The sequence below is a fragment of the Vittaforma corneae genome (genome assembly GCF_000231115.1).
Source record: "Vittaforma corneae ATCC 50505 unplaced genomic scaffold supercont1.22, whole genome shotgun sequence".
Taxonomy (NCBI): Eukaryota; Fungi; Microsporidia; family Nosematidae; genus Vittaforma; species Vittaforma corneae.
In genome coordinates, this window is record NW_006889855.1 from 39,439 (window position 1) to 55,501 (window position 16,063).

At 38.4% G+C, this 16,063-nt stretch overlaps 12 protein-coding genes across 12 annotated transcripts; 6 read left to right on the forward strand and 6 right to left on the reverse strand.

The window, feature by feature from the left end:
* Positions 1 to 445: 445 nt before the first annotated feature.
* On the forward strand, positions 446 to 4,558 carry VICG_01931 (uncharacterized protein; the record flags this gene model as incomplete). Its single annotated transcript, XM_007605314.1, has 1 exon — positions 446 to 4,558. One exon carries the CDS (start codon positions 446 to 448, stop codon positions 4,556 to 4,558), a length of 4,113 nt encoding a protein of 1,370 aa, XP_007605376.1.
* A 238-nt stretch (positions 4,559 to 4,796) lies between these two features.
* Positions 4,797 to 5,777, forward strand: VICG_01932 (uncharacterized protein; the record flags this gene model as incomplete). Its single annotated transcript, XM_007605315.1, has 1 exon — positions 4,797 to 5,777. One exon carries the CDS (start codon positions 4,797 to 4,799, stop codon positions 5,775 to 5,777), a length of 981 nt encoding a protein of 326 aa, XP_007605377.1.
* Positions 5,778 to 5,978: 201 nt separating this feature from the next.
* Positions 5,979 to 6,317, reverse strand: VICG_01933 (uncharacterized protein; the record flags this gene model as incomplete). Its single annotated transcript, XM_007605316.1, has 1 exon — positions 5,979 to 6,317. The coding sequence occupies one exon, from the start codon at positions 6,315 to 6,317 to the stop codon at positions 5,979 to 5,981; it is 339 nt and encodes a 112-aa protein (XP_007605378.1).
* Positions 6,318 to 6,456: 139 nt separating this feature from the next.
* Positions 6,457 to 6,981, reverse strand: VICG_01934 (uncharacterized protein; the record flags this gene model as incomplete). The annotated part of the gene is made up of 1 exon (XM_007605317.1): positions 6,457 to 6,981. One exon carries the CDS (start codon positions 6,979 to 6,981, stop codon positions 6,457 to 6,459), a length of 525 nt encoding a protein of 174 aa, XP_007605379.1.
* Positions 6,982 to 7,368: 387 nt separating this feature from the next.
* On the forward strand, positions 7,369 to 8,388 carry VICG_01935 (uncharacterized protein; the record flags this gene model as incomplete). The annotated part of the gene is made up of 1 exon (XM_007605318.1): positions 7,369 to 8,388. One exon carries the CDS (start codon positions 7,369 to 7,371, stop codon positions 8,386 to 8,388), a length of 1,020 nt encoding a protein of 339 aa, XP_007605380.1.
* Positions 8,389 to 8,564: 176 nt separating this feature from the next.
* Positions 8,565 to 8,912, forward strand: VICG_01936 (uncharacterized protein; the record flags this gene model as incomplete). Its single annotated transcript, XM_007605319.1, has 1 exon — positions 8,565 to 8,912. One exon carries the CDS (start codon positions 8,565 to 8,567, stop codon positions 8,910 to 8,912), a length of 348 nt encoding a protein of 115 aa, XP_007605381.1.
* Positions 8,913 to 9,057: 145 nt separating this feature from the next.
* VICG_01937 (uncharacterized protein) lies at positions 9,058 to 9,642 on the reverse strand (the record flags this gene model as incomplete). Its single annotated transcript, XM_007605320.1, has 1 exon — positions 9,058 to 9,642. The coding sequence occupies one exon, from the start codon at positions 9,640 to 9,642 to the stop codon at positions 9,058 to 9,060; it is 585 nt and encodes a 194-aa protein (XP_007605382.1).
* A 293-nt stretch (positions 9,643 to 9,935) lies between these two features.
* VICG_01938 (uncharacterized protein) lies at positions 9,936 to 11,213 on the reverse strand (the record flags this gene model as incomplete). Its single annotated transcript, XM_007605321.1, has 1 exon — positions 9,936 to 11,213. One exon carries the CDS (start codon positions 11,211 to 11,213, stop codon positions 9,936 to 9,938), a length of 1,278 nt encoding a protein of 425 aa, XP_007605383.1.
* A 1,020-nt stretch (positions 11,214 to 12,233) lies between these two features.
* Positions 12,234 to 12,686, forward strand: VICG_01939 (uncharacterized protein; the record flags this gene model as incomplete). Its single annotated transcript, XM_007605322.1, has 1 exon — positions 12,234 to 12,686. A coding segment is annotated over one exon (453 nt), but the record flags the coding sequence as incomplete, so codon positions are not given.
* A 175-nt stretch (positions 12,687 to 12,861) lies between these two features.
* Positions 12,862 to 13,509, reverse strand: VICG_01940 (DNA-3-methyladenine glycosylase; the record flags this gene model as incomplete). The annotated part of the gene is made up of 1 exon (XM_007605323.1): positions 12,862 to 13,509. The coding sequence occupies one exon, from the start codon at positions 13,507 to 13,509 to the stop codon at positions 12,862 to 12,864; it is 648 nt and encodes a 215-aa protein (XP_007605385.1).
* A 639-nt stretch (positions 13,510 to 14,148) lies between these two features.
* On the forward strand, positions 14,149 to 14,760 carry VICG_01941 (uncharacterized protein; the record flags this gene model as incomplete). Its single annotated transcript, XM_007605324.1, has 1 exon — positions 14,149 to 14,760. One exon carries the CDS (start codon positions 14,149 to 14,151, stop codon positions 14,758 to 14,760), a length of 612 nt encoding a protein of 203 aa, XP_007605386.1.
* Positions 14,761 to 15,316: 556 nt separating this feature from the next.
* On the reverse strand, positions 15,317 to 16,063 carry VICG_01942 (uncharacterized protein; the record flags this gene model as incomplete). The annotated part of the gene is made up of 1 exon (XM_007605325.1): positions 15,317 to 16,063. The coding sequence occupies one exon, from the start codon at positions 16,061 to 16,063 to the stop codon at positions 15,317 to 15,319; it is 747 nt and encodes a 248-aa protein (XP_007605387.1).

Sequence of the window (16,063 nt, forward strand, 5' to 3'; positions counted from 1 at the left end):
ATTTAAATTAATCCTTTTTAAGCCCCAATGTCTGCAGGAGATAAGAAGGCTCTGACTAAGAACTCAAAAAATGCAACAGTGGCAGTGCCAACTACCATTCCAAAAGATAAATTCAAACTAACTAAGCTCGAAGATGGCTATAAGCTGTGTGCATCTGACGAGAAGTCACACAAGGATGAAAAGGGCTCTAGCAAGTCATCCTATTCATTTTATATTGAAGAGCACTATGGAAAGCCAGTGAAGGATGTCCATGGAAGCTTCAAGGAGGATGGACAGTACGACATCAGCCTTGCTTTTGAGGATGAATAAATTCCTTAATTAAATTGGCGTTTGTTTTGCTTTAGAGGGGATTCGGCTTGTGCATTCTTTGCGATCAAAATTTTCACCTCCGATATGCTTGTTCTGTTAGTATATAAATGTGATATTCTAAAGCACCCATCGTATCATGAACTCCCTTGAAAAGATTTTCAATTCAATAAAATCTTCGAATACAAGGGAAATGAAGCTATTTAGTACAAAAGAACTTATAAAGCAACTCAAAGAATATGATGATTACATCCTGTACATTCTCAAGAATATATATGCGCTGATATCGTCAGAAAATAGCCACAACAGAATGTGTGGTGCCAAGATCCTAAATTCACTCTCCAACTTTGAATATTCCTTTGACTTTACTCTTGAGAGTTCTTCGCAGACCACCGACTATGTATATCTCCAATCCAAGAGTATGGGCAATACCCAATTCTCAGACATCTCTAAACAAAAAAGAGAAATACAGAAAGCCTTAGATCTAGAATATGTAGATGCAGAGCTAATTGAATATTCTGATATTGCAGACAATGGCACTGTGAGGATAGAGTTGAAGACTGCAGAGTACAGGGAGAAACCCATAGAAAATGTATATGACTTTTTTGAGGCCATCAATTTGATTCTCCTAAGCCCAGACTGGTACAAAAGGCATGGCGGCTTTATTTCATACTGTGCTATTTTAGCATCAGCACATAATTGGAATTTTGATTTAGATGTGGGTATTACTGCGCAAAAGGGCGGGGGTGAACGCGGAAATGAAAGTGTGCGAAAAGACGACCGTGTTGGCAAGATCAAGATTACCCTGTGTGGCGATCTTTTCAACAAGATTTTTGAAATATTCAAAAACGATAAATTCAATGATTTTCAAGGCGACGTCACGTCAAGCCCAGTAAAGGAGGCTGCCAGTATACTTTTGAAGTATATCTATCCAATGATGAATAATAAGCTAATTTTGTATGAGATTACACACCTTCTTACATCCTCCGACTGGCAGGAGCAATTCTCGGCTCTGCTGGCCCTTTCGCAACTGAAGGAGCACTTTACACAGGATCTAATTGATGGTAATGGTTTGCTAGAAAATTTTATGGATCTTCTGATTGGCCTACTTGAAAGTGAGGATGAGGATGTCAAGTATCTAAGCGCAGATCTACTAGGATACATCGTTGAGAAGTTCAGAGTGAGCGACGTCAGTATTGGTCTAATAAAGAATAAGTGTTGGACGGAGGTTGAGAACGATGCTGCCATAGCACATTCTAAAGCATCTATTTTGGTTCTCCTCAAGATTATCTACTCCAAGACGCCTCTCACACCACCCTCCTCATTTTCCTGTCTCTATCCATGCTTTACATCTCCTACTGTCCTGATCCGTAACAGTGCTCTGGAACTTTCTAAGGTATTTGAGGGTGAAGAGTTTCTTTATCTCCTGGCAGAAAGCATCTTACTTGAGATGCGAGGTGACTACAAACATGCTGATATTTTGTTATTTAAACTCGATAGAGCCAAAGATGCATCGGCCAATACTTTAAGAGTGTTTGCTTCTCATTTTTTTAAAATTATTTCCCAGAGTCTCCACAAGCCGTACAGTGAAGATGACTTTGCATGCTATGACGATACTTTTTTTACATTGGATGGAATTAAAAGCATAGGGCCGGTAGTTGTTATGAACAATAGGGCCGTGCTACTAAATATTTTGTTAGGGGTTGGAGATGTTGAGTTTGAGGCAAACTCTACACTCCTTGGAGACACATTCAGACATCTTTATAACATTAATCATAATATAGACACTACGCCATGTGTTGGGGATAGTAATTTCACCACTGTTCTGCTAGGCAGCTTGGAGGATGCATTTAAAAAGTATTCTGCCTTGAAGAAGATGCCAATAAAGGAGTTCAAGACTATAATAGAAAACCCCATCCATTATTCACTATATTCGCTGTGCATTGACATATGCACAGAACTGGTAAGAATGAGAGCATGTGAGTGTATCTTTTCAGTTAACGATTTCCGAGAATATTTTATGCTTGAAAACTCCATCGAGTTTTTGAAAATTTTCTGCACAAATTTGATCAAATCCTCTGGAATAGAGGCTATTTCAAAGAATGCTATTGATCTTCTTATTTGGACCAAGACTAAGTTTAAGGTTATAAGCAAAGCAGCCGAAGAAGGGAAAACAAAGAGCTCTTCAAAGAGAGCTAAAACAGTCACGTCCACTGAAGAAGTAAAAAGCTACTGTGAAATTGTACATGAGCAAACTGTTCTTAATTTAAAAGTGTTTTTTGAGGTTCTTGGCTTGAGACTCCTCGAGTTTAAAAATTTTGAGGATCTTCTTTCCAGGCCAGATAGGCTTGTATTCTTTGAGGAATGTGCAGAGTTTTACTTTAGTAATGCAGGCGCAGTCGGCAATACTGTATTTGAAGAGGCCATGGCAAAGAAAAATGCAATAATCCTCAAAAAGGCCATTTCTAACATATTCTACAATTGCCTTTTTGTCAGACGAATCCTTCAGGACTTTGATATTTCTCTTCTTTCCGAGGTCATTGAATGTTCAGATCCTTGTTTTAATGTGCTATTTGTAAAGCCGATTCTTAAGAACATGCATTCCCAACATCATAAACATACAGTACCGGACGACAAGAATGATATTAAAAATGATACCAGCAGCACCACAAGCTTAAAACGAGAAGACAGCGGTGTCAATCTCCTATCACGTATTCTTTCTTCTCTACACTTTACCATCAATGACCAAATAAATGATCAATACCTTATTGATCTTATCCAAAAAGAAAAGGAAGAGGTCAGAATGATTGTAGATCCAAGCCTAATAGAAGAATATCAAATTACAATCCCACTATCTATTGAGCTAAGAAATTACCAAAAGGAGGGCGTGAAGTGGATTTCATTTTTGAGTAGATTCCACCTAAATGGGATTTTGGCAGATGACATGGGGCTTGGGAAAACAGTGCAGACGTTGTGCTATATTCTTAACGAGATGTATTCCAGTAGCAACGGAACGGCAAATGATAGCAAACATACTAACGCAGCACCAAATAAAAAAGTGTTGATTCTCTGCCCTGCTTCAGTATCTTCACACTGGCATGATGAAATTGAGAAGTTCTTTAATATTGAATCTTTCGTTTATAGTCCTAAAAGAAATGTCCAGAACAAGCTTTCTGACATTACCATAGTATCGTACGATACGTTCAGGAGAGACACCTTTCTAGACACGCTGTCCTGGTATTTCATAGTGTTCGACGAGGGGCATCTTTTAAAGAACAGAGCTACCGCCCTGTACACAAAGTGTAAAGGACTACAAGCTGACCATAAAATTATCCTTACAGGAACGCCTGTCCACAATTCCGTAGACGATCTGTTCTCTCTCTTCGATATTATCCTTCCAGGATATTTGGGAGATGAGAATACATTCAATTCCATGTATGGATGCAAGGTTAATGAGAGGAATGTGCAAGTAATGGAAAACAGGCTGGAGGCGCTCCATAAGAAGACACTTCCCTTTGTTATGAGACGGCTAAAATCTGAAGTGCTTGTAGATCTACCGCCTAAGATTATCAAGGATCTCAGCATCAAAATGAGCCCTGCACAGGAAGAGCTCTACCGCAAGATCAACCAGAGTGAGGACGAGTGTGACTATTCAAAGGGATATTCATCTCTGAAAAGCAATTCATTAGTAAGATTGAAGGACAGTCTTAAGGCTGCATCCCATCCCTTTTATTTCGATAAAAATGTTCCCTCATCTAAGACTGCCACTCTTCTTGAGTTACTGAATATGTGTACGAATTCAAAAATCCTTGTCTTTTTCCAGTTCAAGAGTACTATTGATTTTGTTATTGAAGAGACTCAGCTGGCGAACTGTTTGAGACTCGACGGGTCAGTGCCTGTGGGCCAGAGAGGTGAGGTTGTAAATAAGTTTAATACAGAAGCCGTCCCGTATCTCTTTCTAACCACCTCGATTGGAGGACTGGGTCTGAACCTTACAGCAGCCGATGTAGTGATATTCTATGAGCATGACTGGAATCCGTTTAATGATCTTCAGGCCATGGACAGGGCCCATAGGCTTGGACAAAAGAGGACTGTCAATGTATTTAGACTTATTTGCAAAAATACCGTTGAGGAGAAGGTAATGAACTACCAAAACTTCAAGCTTTACGTCGCCAATTCAATAATTACACAGCAGAACAACGAGATTCAAAAAATGGATACAAAAGACATACTTGAGAGGTTTCAACAGTAGCTACTGCCGATGTAAAAATAAATTTCACATTCCAGAAAGGTTATTTTCCGTTAGTTAGTTAAATGGCTACGTTCAGTTTGTTAACTGACCATGCGTCCTAAGGTGCCAAGGCCAACCTAGCCCAAAAAACAACCAATAGTATTAAATAAACTGGCCAGTGTCGGTGTCCTGCTATTTATTTACAATAATCAATTATTTATTTGTATATTTACTTTTCTGTGTTTTTGGTTTATTTTGTATGGAATCAGGGTTCCACTTCAACCATTTCCCTCCAATTCCCAAAAATACACTCCCCAATTCCTTAACGCTTTCTCCTTTTAGAACTGTCGCTTGCCAGTCCCTTGCCGATGACTTTTATTCAAATTTAATAGACTGGTCAGGTGATAAAATTTTTTATTGTGAGAATAATACTGTATTTCAGTACAATTTCCACACAGATAGCTATATTAAAGTATTTGAGGACTCCTCCATCAATGTATGTAGTCTGAAATGTATGAAGCAGTCTGATACTCTGGTTATTGGGTGTTCTTCGGGCATTCTTATCTGTTTAGACCTGGGCTCGTTGAAGAGCACAAGACATATGTTCCACAGGGGAAGGATAAGTGCAATAGAAATCATAGAAAATAGAGTATTAACGGGAAGCAGAGACAGAAAAGTAAAAATGATAGACTTCAGAAGCAAGAGTCCTGAAAAGAGCTACTCGTTCCACATGCAGGAAGTGTGTGGAATATCAGTCAATAACGACAAAAGATTTGTGGGCACTGGCGGAAATGACAACAAGATCATTGTGCTAGATTTTAGAAAGGACGACACGTACTACAAGAAGCTAGAGGAACACAAGGCTGCAGTAAAGGCACTTAGCTGGTCTCCGCTCTACAGTACAAAATTCATATCAGGGGGAGGGACAGCAGATAAGACTCTAAAGCAGTGGGACATTAATTTGGAGACTTCTTTGCAGCAGTCAATGTGCTTTGAAAGTCAAATTTGCAATGTCAAATGGCTGGAGAATGATAAGATTCTAAGTACATTTGGATATTCCAACGATGATATTAAACTTTTGAATGATTTTCAGGTTGAAAAAGTGTTTTTAGGACACAAGAACAGAGTCATACATTTTGCAGTTGATGATAAGGAGGAATTCTTTGTGAGTGGAAGCGGGGATTCAAACATAAACATATGGAAGATAGACGAGAAGGAGAGAGAAATAATAGTGAGATAGATTAAATAAAAATTTCTAACATGCTGATTCAGCTATTAAAGGATACTTTGTGGTTTGAGCAAGAAAGGCCTAGGCACTTGCAAAAAAAGAAGTAAATACATGTCAATACAAAATAATGCAAATAAAAGAGCCACTTAACTTGCAGCATTACACAAGTTGGCACATAAAAGCAGATCACAGTACTTAAGCTTATATTTGTATTTATTTGTTTGGCGGTTGAGGCTTGCTCTTCTTTATTACTAACGTTTCCTCTTTCGTCAAGAACCTCCCGCTCGGCGCTCTCAATCTCTTCATAGCGTGTCTGTGCCTACTCTCGTGTATGTAATTAGAATTTGTAGCCTTCATTAGCGAATCCAGGGTTTCTCTCCTCAGTCTCCTCTTTTTAATCCAAAAGACTTGTCTTGGATTGAGACTGCTTTCGACTCCATTTGAACTACTGTAAAAATCAGTGTCTAAGCTCACATTTGCATTCATGCCCACATTCACTTGAGGATACAATCCAGAGTAGTATCTGAGCAGCTCTTTTTCTCTTTCCATCATGTGAGATACATGGGTGAATATATAAAAAGCAAGTGAAACAAGTTTCAAAACACTTAACAAATATGTTGTATAGTTACCAGCACATAGGCTTTAGCTATTAGAGAATAAACAACACCACAGTTAACATTTTATGTTATGTTTAATTTGTCGCCGGAATCCTAACGTAGTTTCTTGATTCATGCACTTTGCCCAAATAAAATCCTATGATGCCTGAGATTCCAAGCAAGATAAGGAATACAACTGCGCTGAGCAGTGATACTCCCCCACTATGGTCGTCCTTGTCTAGATTGCCTCTTACAACATCCTTTAAGCTAGGGCTGCTATTCAAAGAATTAGTACCTTTGGCAGTGTTAGAATAAACAGGTTCCATGCTTTCGTATCCAGGTCTTACTCTTAGATCACTACGGTACCTTTCTGGACTATAGTCAATCTCAGGAAAATTGTACTGCACCCTTCTAATAACGAAAGGAGAGGAGAAAGCCCTGTAGGGATCGACAGTGTTAACCAGGTGTGAATGTATGATTAAATCCCTGTGGTCAGGCAAGGAGTTGAACTTCGATTGATGGATAGCAAGCAAAGAAGGAATAAAGAGAAGCATATTCATGGAATAGCTCGAGATTGGAAATAAATTCAAAAGCTGAAACATAATATTTATTTGAAACATTGAAGACCAGCAAGTGTGCTAAAATTAAGCGGGACACAGTAGGGAATATATCCGCGTGATGTTGGATTTGCAAACAAATAAACAAAAGGTAAATTTTGGTAAGCAAATAGAGTACTTAGTGGATAGTCCATCTGTTTTGCACTAAGAGGCATCATTGATTAAAGTACAATGTTTGTTTTAATTAAATTTTAATGTATTTTTGCAAACATCACTGTCTGCATACTTTATCAACACAGGAATTTTATGCTTGTAAATGATATGAGGCTTTGAACGACAAGCACATAATATGTGTTCCTTTCATTGCAATAGTCATGACATTTTATGATTTTTTTATGTTTTATTTTCTTTTTTGAATTTAAAAATTCCGATTTTTCCTACCCCATCGGAATGAAATTTAACTCAACAAAAACTATTATATCAATCTTTTCTCTATTGAAGCTAGCCGACTTGAGACTACCAGAATCATCTAGATCCGACACATACAGACCAACATTCTCAGCGAGCAGTGTCCCATATGATAGTCAGAAGGTTTCAGTACACGATGCCGAAGACCTTGAAGAGGACTATGACAGCAGTGAAAATCAAAGTTATCCCATCAGAAGTGACAGTAACAAAGCAGCATGCAGTCAGGCCAATGTTCCTTGCATTACATCATACAACATTAATATTTTCTCTGTTCTTTCAGAACAACTGAGTTTTGCCATTATCAGAGATCTTCTCAACGACGAGGATTTTGTTTATGTTCTTAGAGAACTAACTAAGCACATGTCCTACAACAGAGCGGAGATAGACTCGGCTATTGATGAAATTTCCTCGAGAATAACACTCAAGGATATTCGAGATCTTTTCTCGCAGAACATCAATGGGGAGCGTGTTCCAAGACCAGCGGAAGAGATTTTAGGCATGCTTTCTGAGGCAGTTTCTTTTTATTGTGCTGAATTTCCAGTTCTCGAGCCAATTTCATATTATTTAAACATTATTGTGGAGATAGCTCAAGACCGCTTCTCGAGGATTGTCAAGAATGATAGCCTGGCGGACATTTACGATGAGAAGTATGCCGAAACAATCTTTAAGCTCTTCCTTGTCAATTTGTACAACAACAATGGGGATGCTAGCATTCCCATCTTTTCCAGAGAGGCTGAAAAGCTGTTGAGTAAGGAACAGAAGAAGGAATTGAGCGAGAAAGTCATTGAGTATGTCAAATCTGGCCTCGATCCCACCAATGAGCAGAGAATAGTTGTCGATAATATCCGTCCATACTTCCTGAATCTTGCACAAAATATCTTAAGCCTTAGCAATCACCTCATTTCAGCCTTAAATGAAAAAGATGACGAGAAGGTTGACTATTACTTTGATTTGCTGATGGAGGAATTCAAAATGTTCCATGTTTACAACTACGGAAATTAAACATGAAAATTAGTCAATATTATTTACATCTTTATTTATGTAAAACGAGTTTATATTCTTTTGCTTCTTTACCTAGTGTTTGATCATCTGCTCATGCTGGAATAAAACAAACTCCATTTCGGCTGTGTTTATGCTTAAATTCTGCACTTTTATCCACCCCAATACTACAAAAAGATATGGAGAGGCTTGAGCTTTATCGCATCTTGAATGTACGGAAGGATGCTCCAAAAGATGCAGTAAAGCAGAAATATCGCAAGATGCTATTTGATTTGCATCCAAACAACAAAAAGACGGGAAATGAGAGCGCTTTTATAGAACTACAGGAGGCCTACAAAAGATATCTCACGGGCGATCTCTTTTCAAATTGCTGGGCTGTGGTTGAGAATAATCGAAAAGAATTTGAGTGCCGATGTGGAGGAATCTATAAAATTGAAGAGGGACGAGCAGGTAGGATCGAGTGCGAGTATTGCTCATGCTTCATTGAGGTGGAAGATCCCATTTTAAGATTGCACAAGAGCAAGTAGCTCCGCCAACTGGGTTTTGGCAAATCACACGCATTTATGCTTGAATTGGAAAGACAGGACATTTACAAAAATAAAGGAATATTTCAACAATCATGCTGTAGACATAAAATTAAAAAATCAAATATGAACAACTAGTAAATTGGTTTTAATCAGATTCGTCCTCAAACTTTAAAGGCTTTGGTGCTCTTATGCGCTTCTCGCAGTTCTTGGTCTTGTGGTTAGTCCTGGGATAAGTCTTGGATCCTTTCTCGCCAGGTGCTGGGCCCCAGTATTTGGCAGATTTCCTCTTATTTATGTCTCCCGAAATAAGAACAATGTTCTCAAGCGAGCCTGCCACTTTCATGAACTGATCAAGTGTTGAGATAGTTCCTCCGTTGGCCTCTATCTTCTTCTGGACACTCTTGCTCCACGAAAGTGCTACAAGATTAATGGAAGGAAACTCCATGATAGTTTCGTCATCAAGAATCTTCGCTACTATCAAAGGTGTCTTGTTGGTACTTCCCTCAAGATCCTTCACTACTTTTGAGATTTTAACAGCTGGCCTGCATCTCCTTGTTGTTCTGAGCCTCTTCTCAATTTGCCGTATAAGAACAGGACAGTTCTCAACCGAAGCATCGATGATCTTTTTAAAAAAGGCCTGGAGCCGTAGGAGATTCTTGTTCTGGCTTTTAGAGGCTTTAGCCCCACCCTTTGCTGAGAATGGAAGGGTCTTGTAGTCTATGGCTGACATGGGGGAAATTTTGTGAAAAATTTTAAGAAAGAAAAAAGTGAGAAATGAGACGACGCAGTGTTTCCAAGATGGGCCACTGCCTAAAATTCGTGGAATGCACTGAGACGAAGGCCTATGCTCATTCGAATAAAAGACAAGGAATATAGCACGGCAACGCACTTTATTTTACCTTTTGCTTATTAGTGATATGGCTTTGACTGACATTTCAAAATTTTTATATATGCAAACATCGTCACGACTAATTCTGTATCTAATAACAATTAATATAAGCACTATTAGCTTTATCAAAGAAATTAGTCCTTGATATTCCTTGAAGGTCTTTTCGCTGTAATTATTTTGCAGCTTGGATTAAAGTTTCCAAAAGAACCTCCACATATTCTACTATTTTCATTATCACCCCTGCCTTTTCTCTTGGCTTGTTCTATGGCTGCACCTTTTATGTCTTCCTTTTCGGGATGTTCTAAAGTAATGCTTTGATTCGTATTTCCTGGCTTCGTTGACAGATTGTTGAGCTTATTTTGATCCATCAATCGATTTTCAGATCTACTGTCCTTTTTAGTAAATAGATAGGAATGCCGATGATCATAGCTAAAACCACAAAAGCTATCTCTGTCCTGCTTTTTGTGATCAAGATCACATTCATTTTTGCAATATTTGTAGCTAGAACTATCAAAGTGATTTCTGCTGCCTTGGTCCATTTTCTTTCTTTCTGAATTGTCATTAAGCTCTTGAATTAGCGGTCTACTTCGTATCATGTCGCAGCCTATTAGTTCTGCATTGTTGTCACCTGCAATCTCTTTTTTTATCCCTTCAATTGAAAAATTTTTCAATTTGACAACAGCTTTGGACAGGGATTTAGCGTTTTCAGGAATTGGCTCTCTTTTCGGATCAATAGGAGGACAGTAAGAAAGGGTCTGAGCTAGGGAAGAAGGAAAATCATTCGGCTTTAGATACTCGTAGGAATGCATAGGCGAGGTGTTGAGACAGGTAATCGAGCTATTATCTAGTTCAGGACTTTCACTGTAGTTTTTTTCACAGGAATTATCATAGCTTTTGTATTTGGAATATTCATTTTCATTGAAGTTGCTGCTTGTGGCTGGGCTATGGATTTTTTTAATAAAGTTGAGGAACAATCTTGCATCATCAATAAGCTTAAACTCGTCTCTATTTGGACTGAGAGCCACGCCATGGTCGGAAGACGTTTTTCCCTTTTTACTATTTTTGACATCATATAGGCCTTCATCGTTCATTTTTATTCCGCCCCTGTCAAACTTGAGATGCATCACACCATCCATCGGATTTTCATCACACATTACTTTCTCAGGTATCTTGGCATGCGACTGCTTCGCTACTCTAACAGCCTTTATAACTCCAGGAATGTTTCCATCATGAGTGCTTCTTTGGTAAAGGTTCGGATTTGATATCGGTCTTTTTAACGATGCAAAACTCTGCAGACTTTCTGTAGAGTCTGGGTTGTGCTGTAGACTTGTTGTATAAATGCCATATGTTCTTCGATTATCGTTCCCTTCTTTCCTACCCTTTTCCATCTTCTTAAAATTCCTATCAATCATAGTGGGGCAATCACTTTTGCATTAAAAATAAAAAAGCTAAATCACACGATTGACGGATGATTTATTTGATATTAAATGAGAAAATGATCAAACAAGGATTATGAAATAAGTAACAAGAAAATATTGGAATTCAGAATGGCAGTATGTTTCTTGGAGCTGGCTAAAGGATGCAAGCGGAGTTTGCCAAATTCTTTGCTTTTTCAAAATAGATTTTGTAGACTTTTCCAAAACTGTCAAATCAATCATCGAGATTTAAAATATCAAGTAAATTAAAAATTGACAACAGTGATAGATCAAAACAAGGCAGAGATAGCTGATATTATAACGGTAAACAATATTCAGTAGTAAAAATTTTGTTTTGTTATCATGGATGTAGATGCATCGAAAATGCATCAATCATGATATCTGAACAGTTGATACGAGGTGCAGGCTGCAATAGAAAACGCTATATGCTCAGTTCTTAAATGACCGCAAGTATTTTATAAGGTTTAATAAAGATATGCCTAATTAAATTTAAAGCACTACAGTGTTTATCCTTAAATTTTATGTTGAGGGACTAGATTCAACTATTGGAGCTGAGCAAAACGAATAGCAGTCTACAAACTAGCTTTAAAGCCAATGCTGTATTTCAAATGCTATTTGCTACAATATGTACCCTAAAGCATTGTATTAACAATTTTTCTTTTTCATATTCTCCATGGAATTTGCAGAGTAGTGTTCAACTCCTACGGGATACTAATACAAAATAAAACAAAATTGAAAAGACATGACAATAATAAAATATTTTCTGGGACTAGGTAGCCGTTGATGAATAATTTAATGGATTGGAAGTAAATGAAATCGTGCTTGGCCACAAGTCATATTTCAAGTAAAGATTTGCTAAGCCTGCAAAGCATAAGTTTCACTAGACCCTAAAAACCTGGTAAAATAATACAGCATCAAAATGGCATTTGCATCAGGTCCAAAAAAGCCATTATGGTTTAATTTTTTTTGGAAAGCTTCTTTTATCCATCATGCCCTGTGACGGCTGTAGAGTTCAAGGAGATTTCAACCCATGAGGAAAAGACAGAGTTCAAGAATATGAACAGAGCAATCTTTCCTGTGGTATATGATGACGAGTTTTATGACACAATGCTGTTTAGAAGCAGCTACCATGCAGCATTAGTTTACTGCAACAATCAGATAGTAGGAACGCTATCTTTTGAAGTTAAGAATCGGGCAGTCTATGTTTTCACATTTGGGCTGCTGCAGAGATTCAGGGGGATAGGCTTAGGCGAGAAGATATGGACCAAGGTGGAGGATATCTTTAAAACGACGTTTCAATGTTGCAGAATACTTCTCCACACCCAGACATCTAATTTAAAGGCTGTTGATTTTTACAAAAAACACGGTTTTATTATTAAAGAGACAGTCAGCGAGTACTACGAAGGACTCCCATGCAACGCAGCCTACTTGTTTGAAAAATACGTATAACTATCCGATTTGTATCGGCATTGATAGCTCCATATAGCTTGTCTACAACAGCTAGTGGACAAGCTCTATTATTGCGTCAGCACAAGCTGCTAAGATCCAACTGACTTTCCAGACATTCACGCAGCTTTCAGCACTGTGGAGTATGTTTTGGTGGCATTGGAATTGCACACATTTACTAAAAGTTTCTGTTCTGCGACCTCCTGCAGCTTACAAATGGGCTATTCTCTATATAGAATCTAAGATGCATCTCGCCCCATGCCCCTGCATTTTTAATCCCGACTCTTTTGGTGGCTATTACTTCATTTTCTCCCACTGATCTTCCCTTCTCGAGCCATATTTTGTCACTAGTTACCACGTTCTCGCCATTTATCTCAGACCTGGTTATGGCCATTGCAATGCACAGCTTGGAGGGGCCATTAGATATGTTCTCTATGTTCTTCTTATGCTCCTTCATTCCAGCAGCCTCTCTATGCTTGATCATCATGTCTATTCCCTCAAGCGGCTGGAGGGCTCTGATAAGAACGGCGGATCCTTCTTCTCTCGAGGATATGTTGAAGCAGTGGTGTATGCCGTATATGATGTAGACATAGCAAGTACCCATTCCCAAGTACATTGCCTCGTTGCGGGGAGTTCGTCTTCCTCCAAAGGAGTGAGCTGCTTCATCCTCCGGGCCTAAATATGCCTCTGTCTCCACGATGATGCCCTTCAGTATTCTATCCGACATTCTTCTGCACAGAACTTTTCCAAGAAGCATCTTTGCCAGATGGATGCAAGATCTGTGCGCCGTTTTGAAAGTATCTTCTTTGTGATCCGTGGAATCCATGGGTTGATGGAAGTAAATGATTGCATTCTATATGACAGTACGGTTATGCAGTGGCATTGCTCAGAGGCAAGAGCGTAGAGTATTACCAACAATTAAATTGATTTAAACAGTATACAGTTTTTGAGGCTGCGGAACAACAAATCTTAAGATATTTTATTGTTAGTGAGCTGTGCACTAACTACTCTAGTGTTATTTATCCAAGGATTCGCATTTAATGAGTCAGGAGTGATGCACCGGAATGACTTGGCATCTGTCAATATACTAAACATTTTCAAAAACAATTGTTAAGTAGTGGAATTTAATCACAAAGATTTATCAGCACAGTGGTGATTAATGCTGACATTGCTCTTTAAATTTGGAGATATGTCATTGTGATTTCCTGTCAAATTTGAATATTTAAAAATTTTTAACCCATACCCTAATGAATATTCTACAAACAAGAAAGGCATACAAGGCAATCTGCATTCTAGTTGCATTTGTGGGAGCTACACTTCTTAGCACATCCAGTGGAGTCAATCCAGATTTTTGGAGCATTCAAAGCCCGATCCAGTTGGGCATGAAGCTTGTACGTCTCAAAAGTGTCTGGAGGATATGGCCTACGAATTTCCATTTCCCAAAGACATTATATCTCATCATGCTATGATAGGAATGCTGGAGAGTCTACGGAAACTGAATCTCAGTGGTAACAAACTCGAGACACTACCACATAAGATAGGAAACCTGAAGCTTTTAGAGATACTAGATCTCCGTAATAATGAATTCGAAACACTACCACCAGAGATAGGAAACCTGAAGGAACTAAGTATATTGCATCTCAATGATAACAAATTTGAGATACTACCATCTGAGATAGGAAAGCTGAAGAATTTAGAGGTACTGTATCTCAATGGTAACAAATTTGAGACACTACCATCTGAGATAGAAAAGCTGAAATATCTACGAGAACTGGATCTAAAAGATAACAATCTCGAGACACTACCGGATACTATAGGAGAACTGAAGAATCTGCAAAAACTGGATCTCCGTAATAACAAATTTGTGACACTGACTGGCACAATAAGAAAGTTGTCGGATTCATTGGAAATTCTGGATTTAAGAGGCAATAACATTTCTGAAGTTGGAGATGGAGAAAAGACTCTGGGTAAAAAAGAGCTGGGAGAAATATTTGGAGATCGTGTCAAGCTTGATGAGGATGTCTCACAATGGTCTTTGTGGGAATATCTTGCAGGGTTCTTTGTGAATTTATTGTAATAAATTGTAAATTTGTTTGTAAACTTGGGGTGGCTGTGTTCTCTTTAATCAACGCTCTGGGTGTAGGAAGAATTATTTAAGTTTTTATTTTCCATACACCATGGTGTTGTGAGGCGGGCTCATGCATGTTGTTCATGTATCTTTAATAGAGAACAGTAATGCGTATCTTCAAGGGAATAGGAGACAGCAGAGCCAGCTGCACTGCTGATGCTAGTTATTGTTGAAGAGTGTGATAACAACAGTTCTACGTGGCATGCTTGGATTCTTGTCCAGTTGAGGAGAGTGCATGATGAGAGATTGTGGTGTAGCAGGAGCAACTAAGAGGACATGCAAGAGGACTTTTGAGACATATGGATGGCTATGGATTGGTACAGTCCTGAGCAAAGGCTATTTGAGTGCTGTAGCTAGGGTTTGTTTATTTATGAAGTGCACAAATAGTATCGCCTAACACATCACCGGATGCCAATGTCAGAACCATATGGCATCTCAATAGTAACTATACTCAGAGAACATTTGTGTAGAAATAAAGTTGAAAGAGTATTAAAGATCAATTTAATTAGTTCTTGACCTCCGACTCATTCTCTTTCTTCTCACCTGGCTCAACAAGCTGGATACATACTTTTTGCAGTTCATCTTTCATATTGCTGAATGGATAGCGTAAATATAGCTTATCCAGACCTATTTTCATGGATGGATTTGGAAAAACCTTTTGAATTCTTGCATCAATGCTTGATATAGGGTTTCTACACAATATCAAACGCTTCAGGTTTGGCATAGTTCTGTATGTATCGGTCTTAGCATCAAAATAGCTTTGAAAACTGACATGTTCAATTTCATTATCATTCAGATAAAGGTATTCAAGACCTGTGAGGTTATGTAAGCATGGCATCTTTGTCAATCTAACGTAGGCCAAAGACAACACTGTTATCTTACTAAAATCTGGACTATTCAGTGCAGCAATATCAATTGTCGCATTTGATATCGCCAAGTTCCGAGTTCCACATTGATCAGCCAGGAACCTCAATGCTTTGATCGGAACACAATCACATCTTAAACCTGATACTTCGATTGAATAAAGTTTAGATCCCCATAGGTATGTTTTAGATTTTTGAACAGCTTCCTCTTTGGGGCTACCATCTTCATTTAAAGGACCATCATATATCACTAAAGTGCAATAATTATACAATCTCTTTGCCACAACTTCATGAATATCAGCTTTATTGCTTAGATAGTCTTCATGTTGAGCAAGATTCAGATATCCAAAGTATTCATTGATTATTTCAGAGATTTCAGGATGATTCAT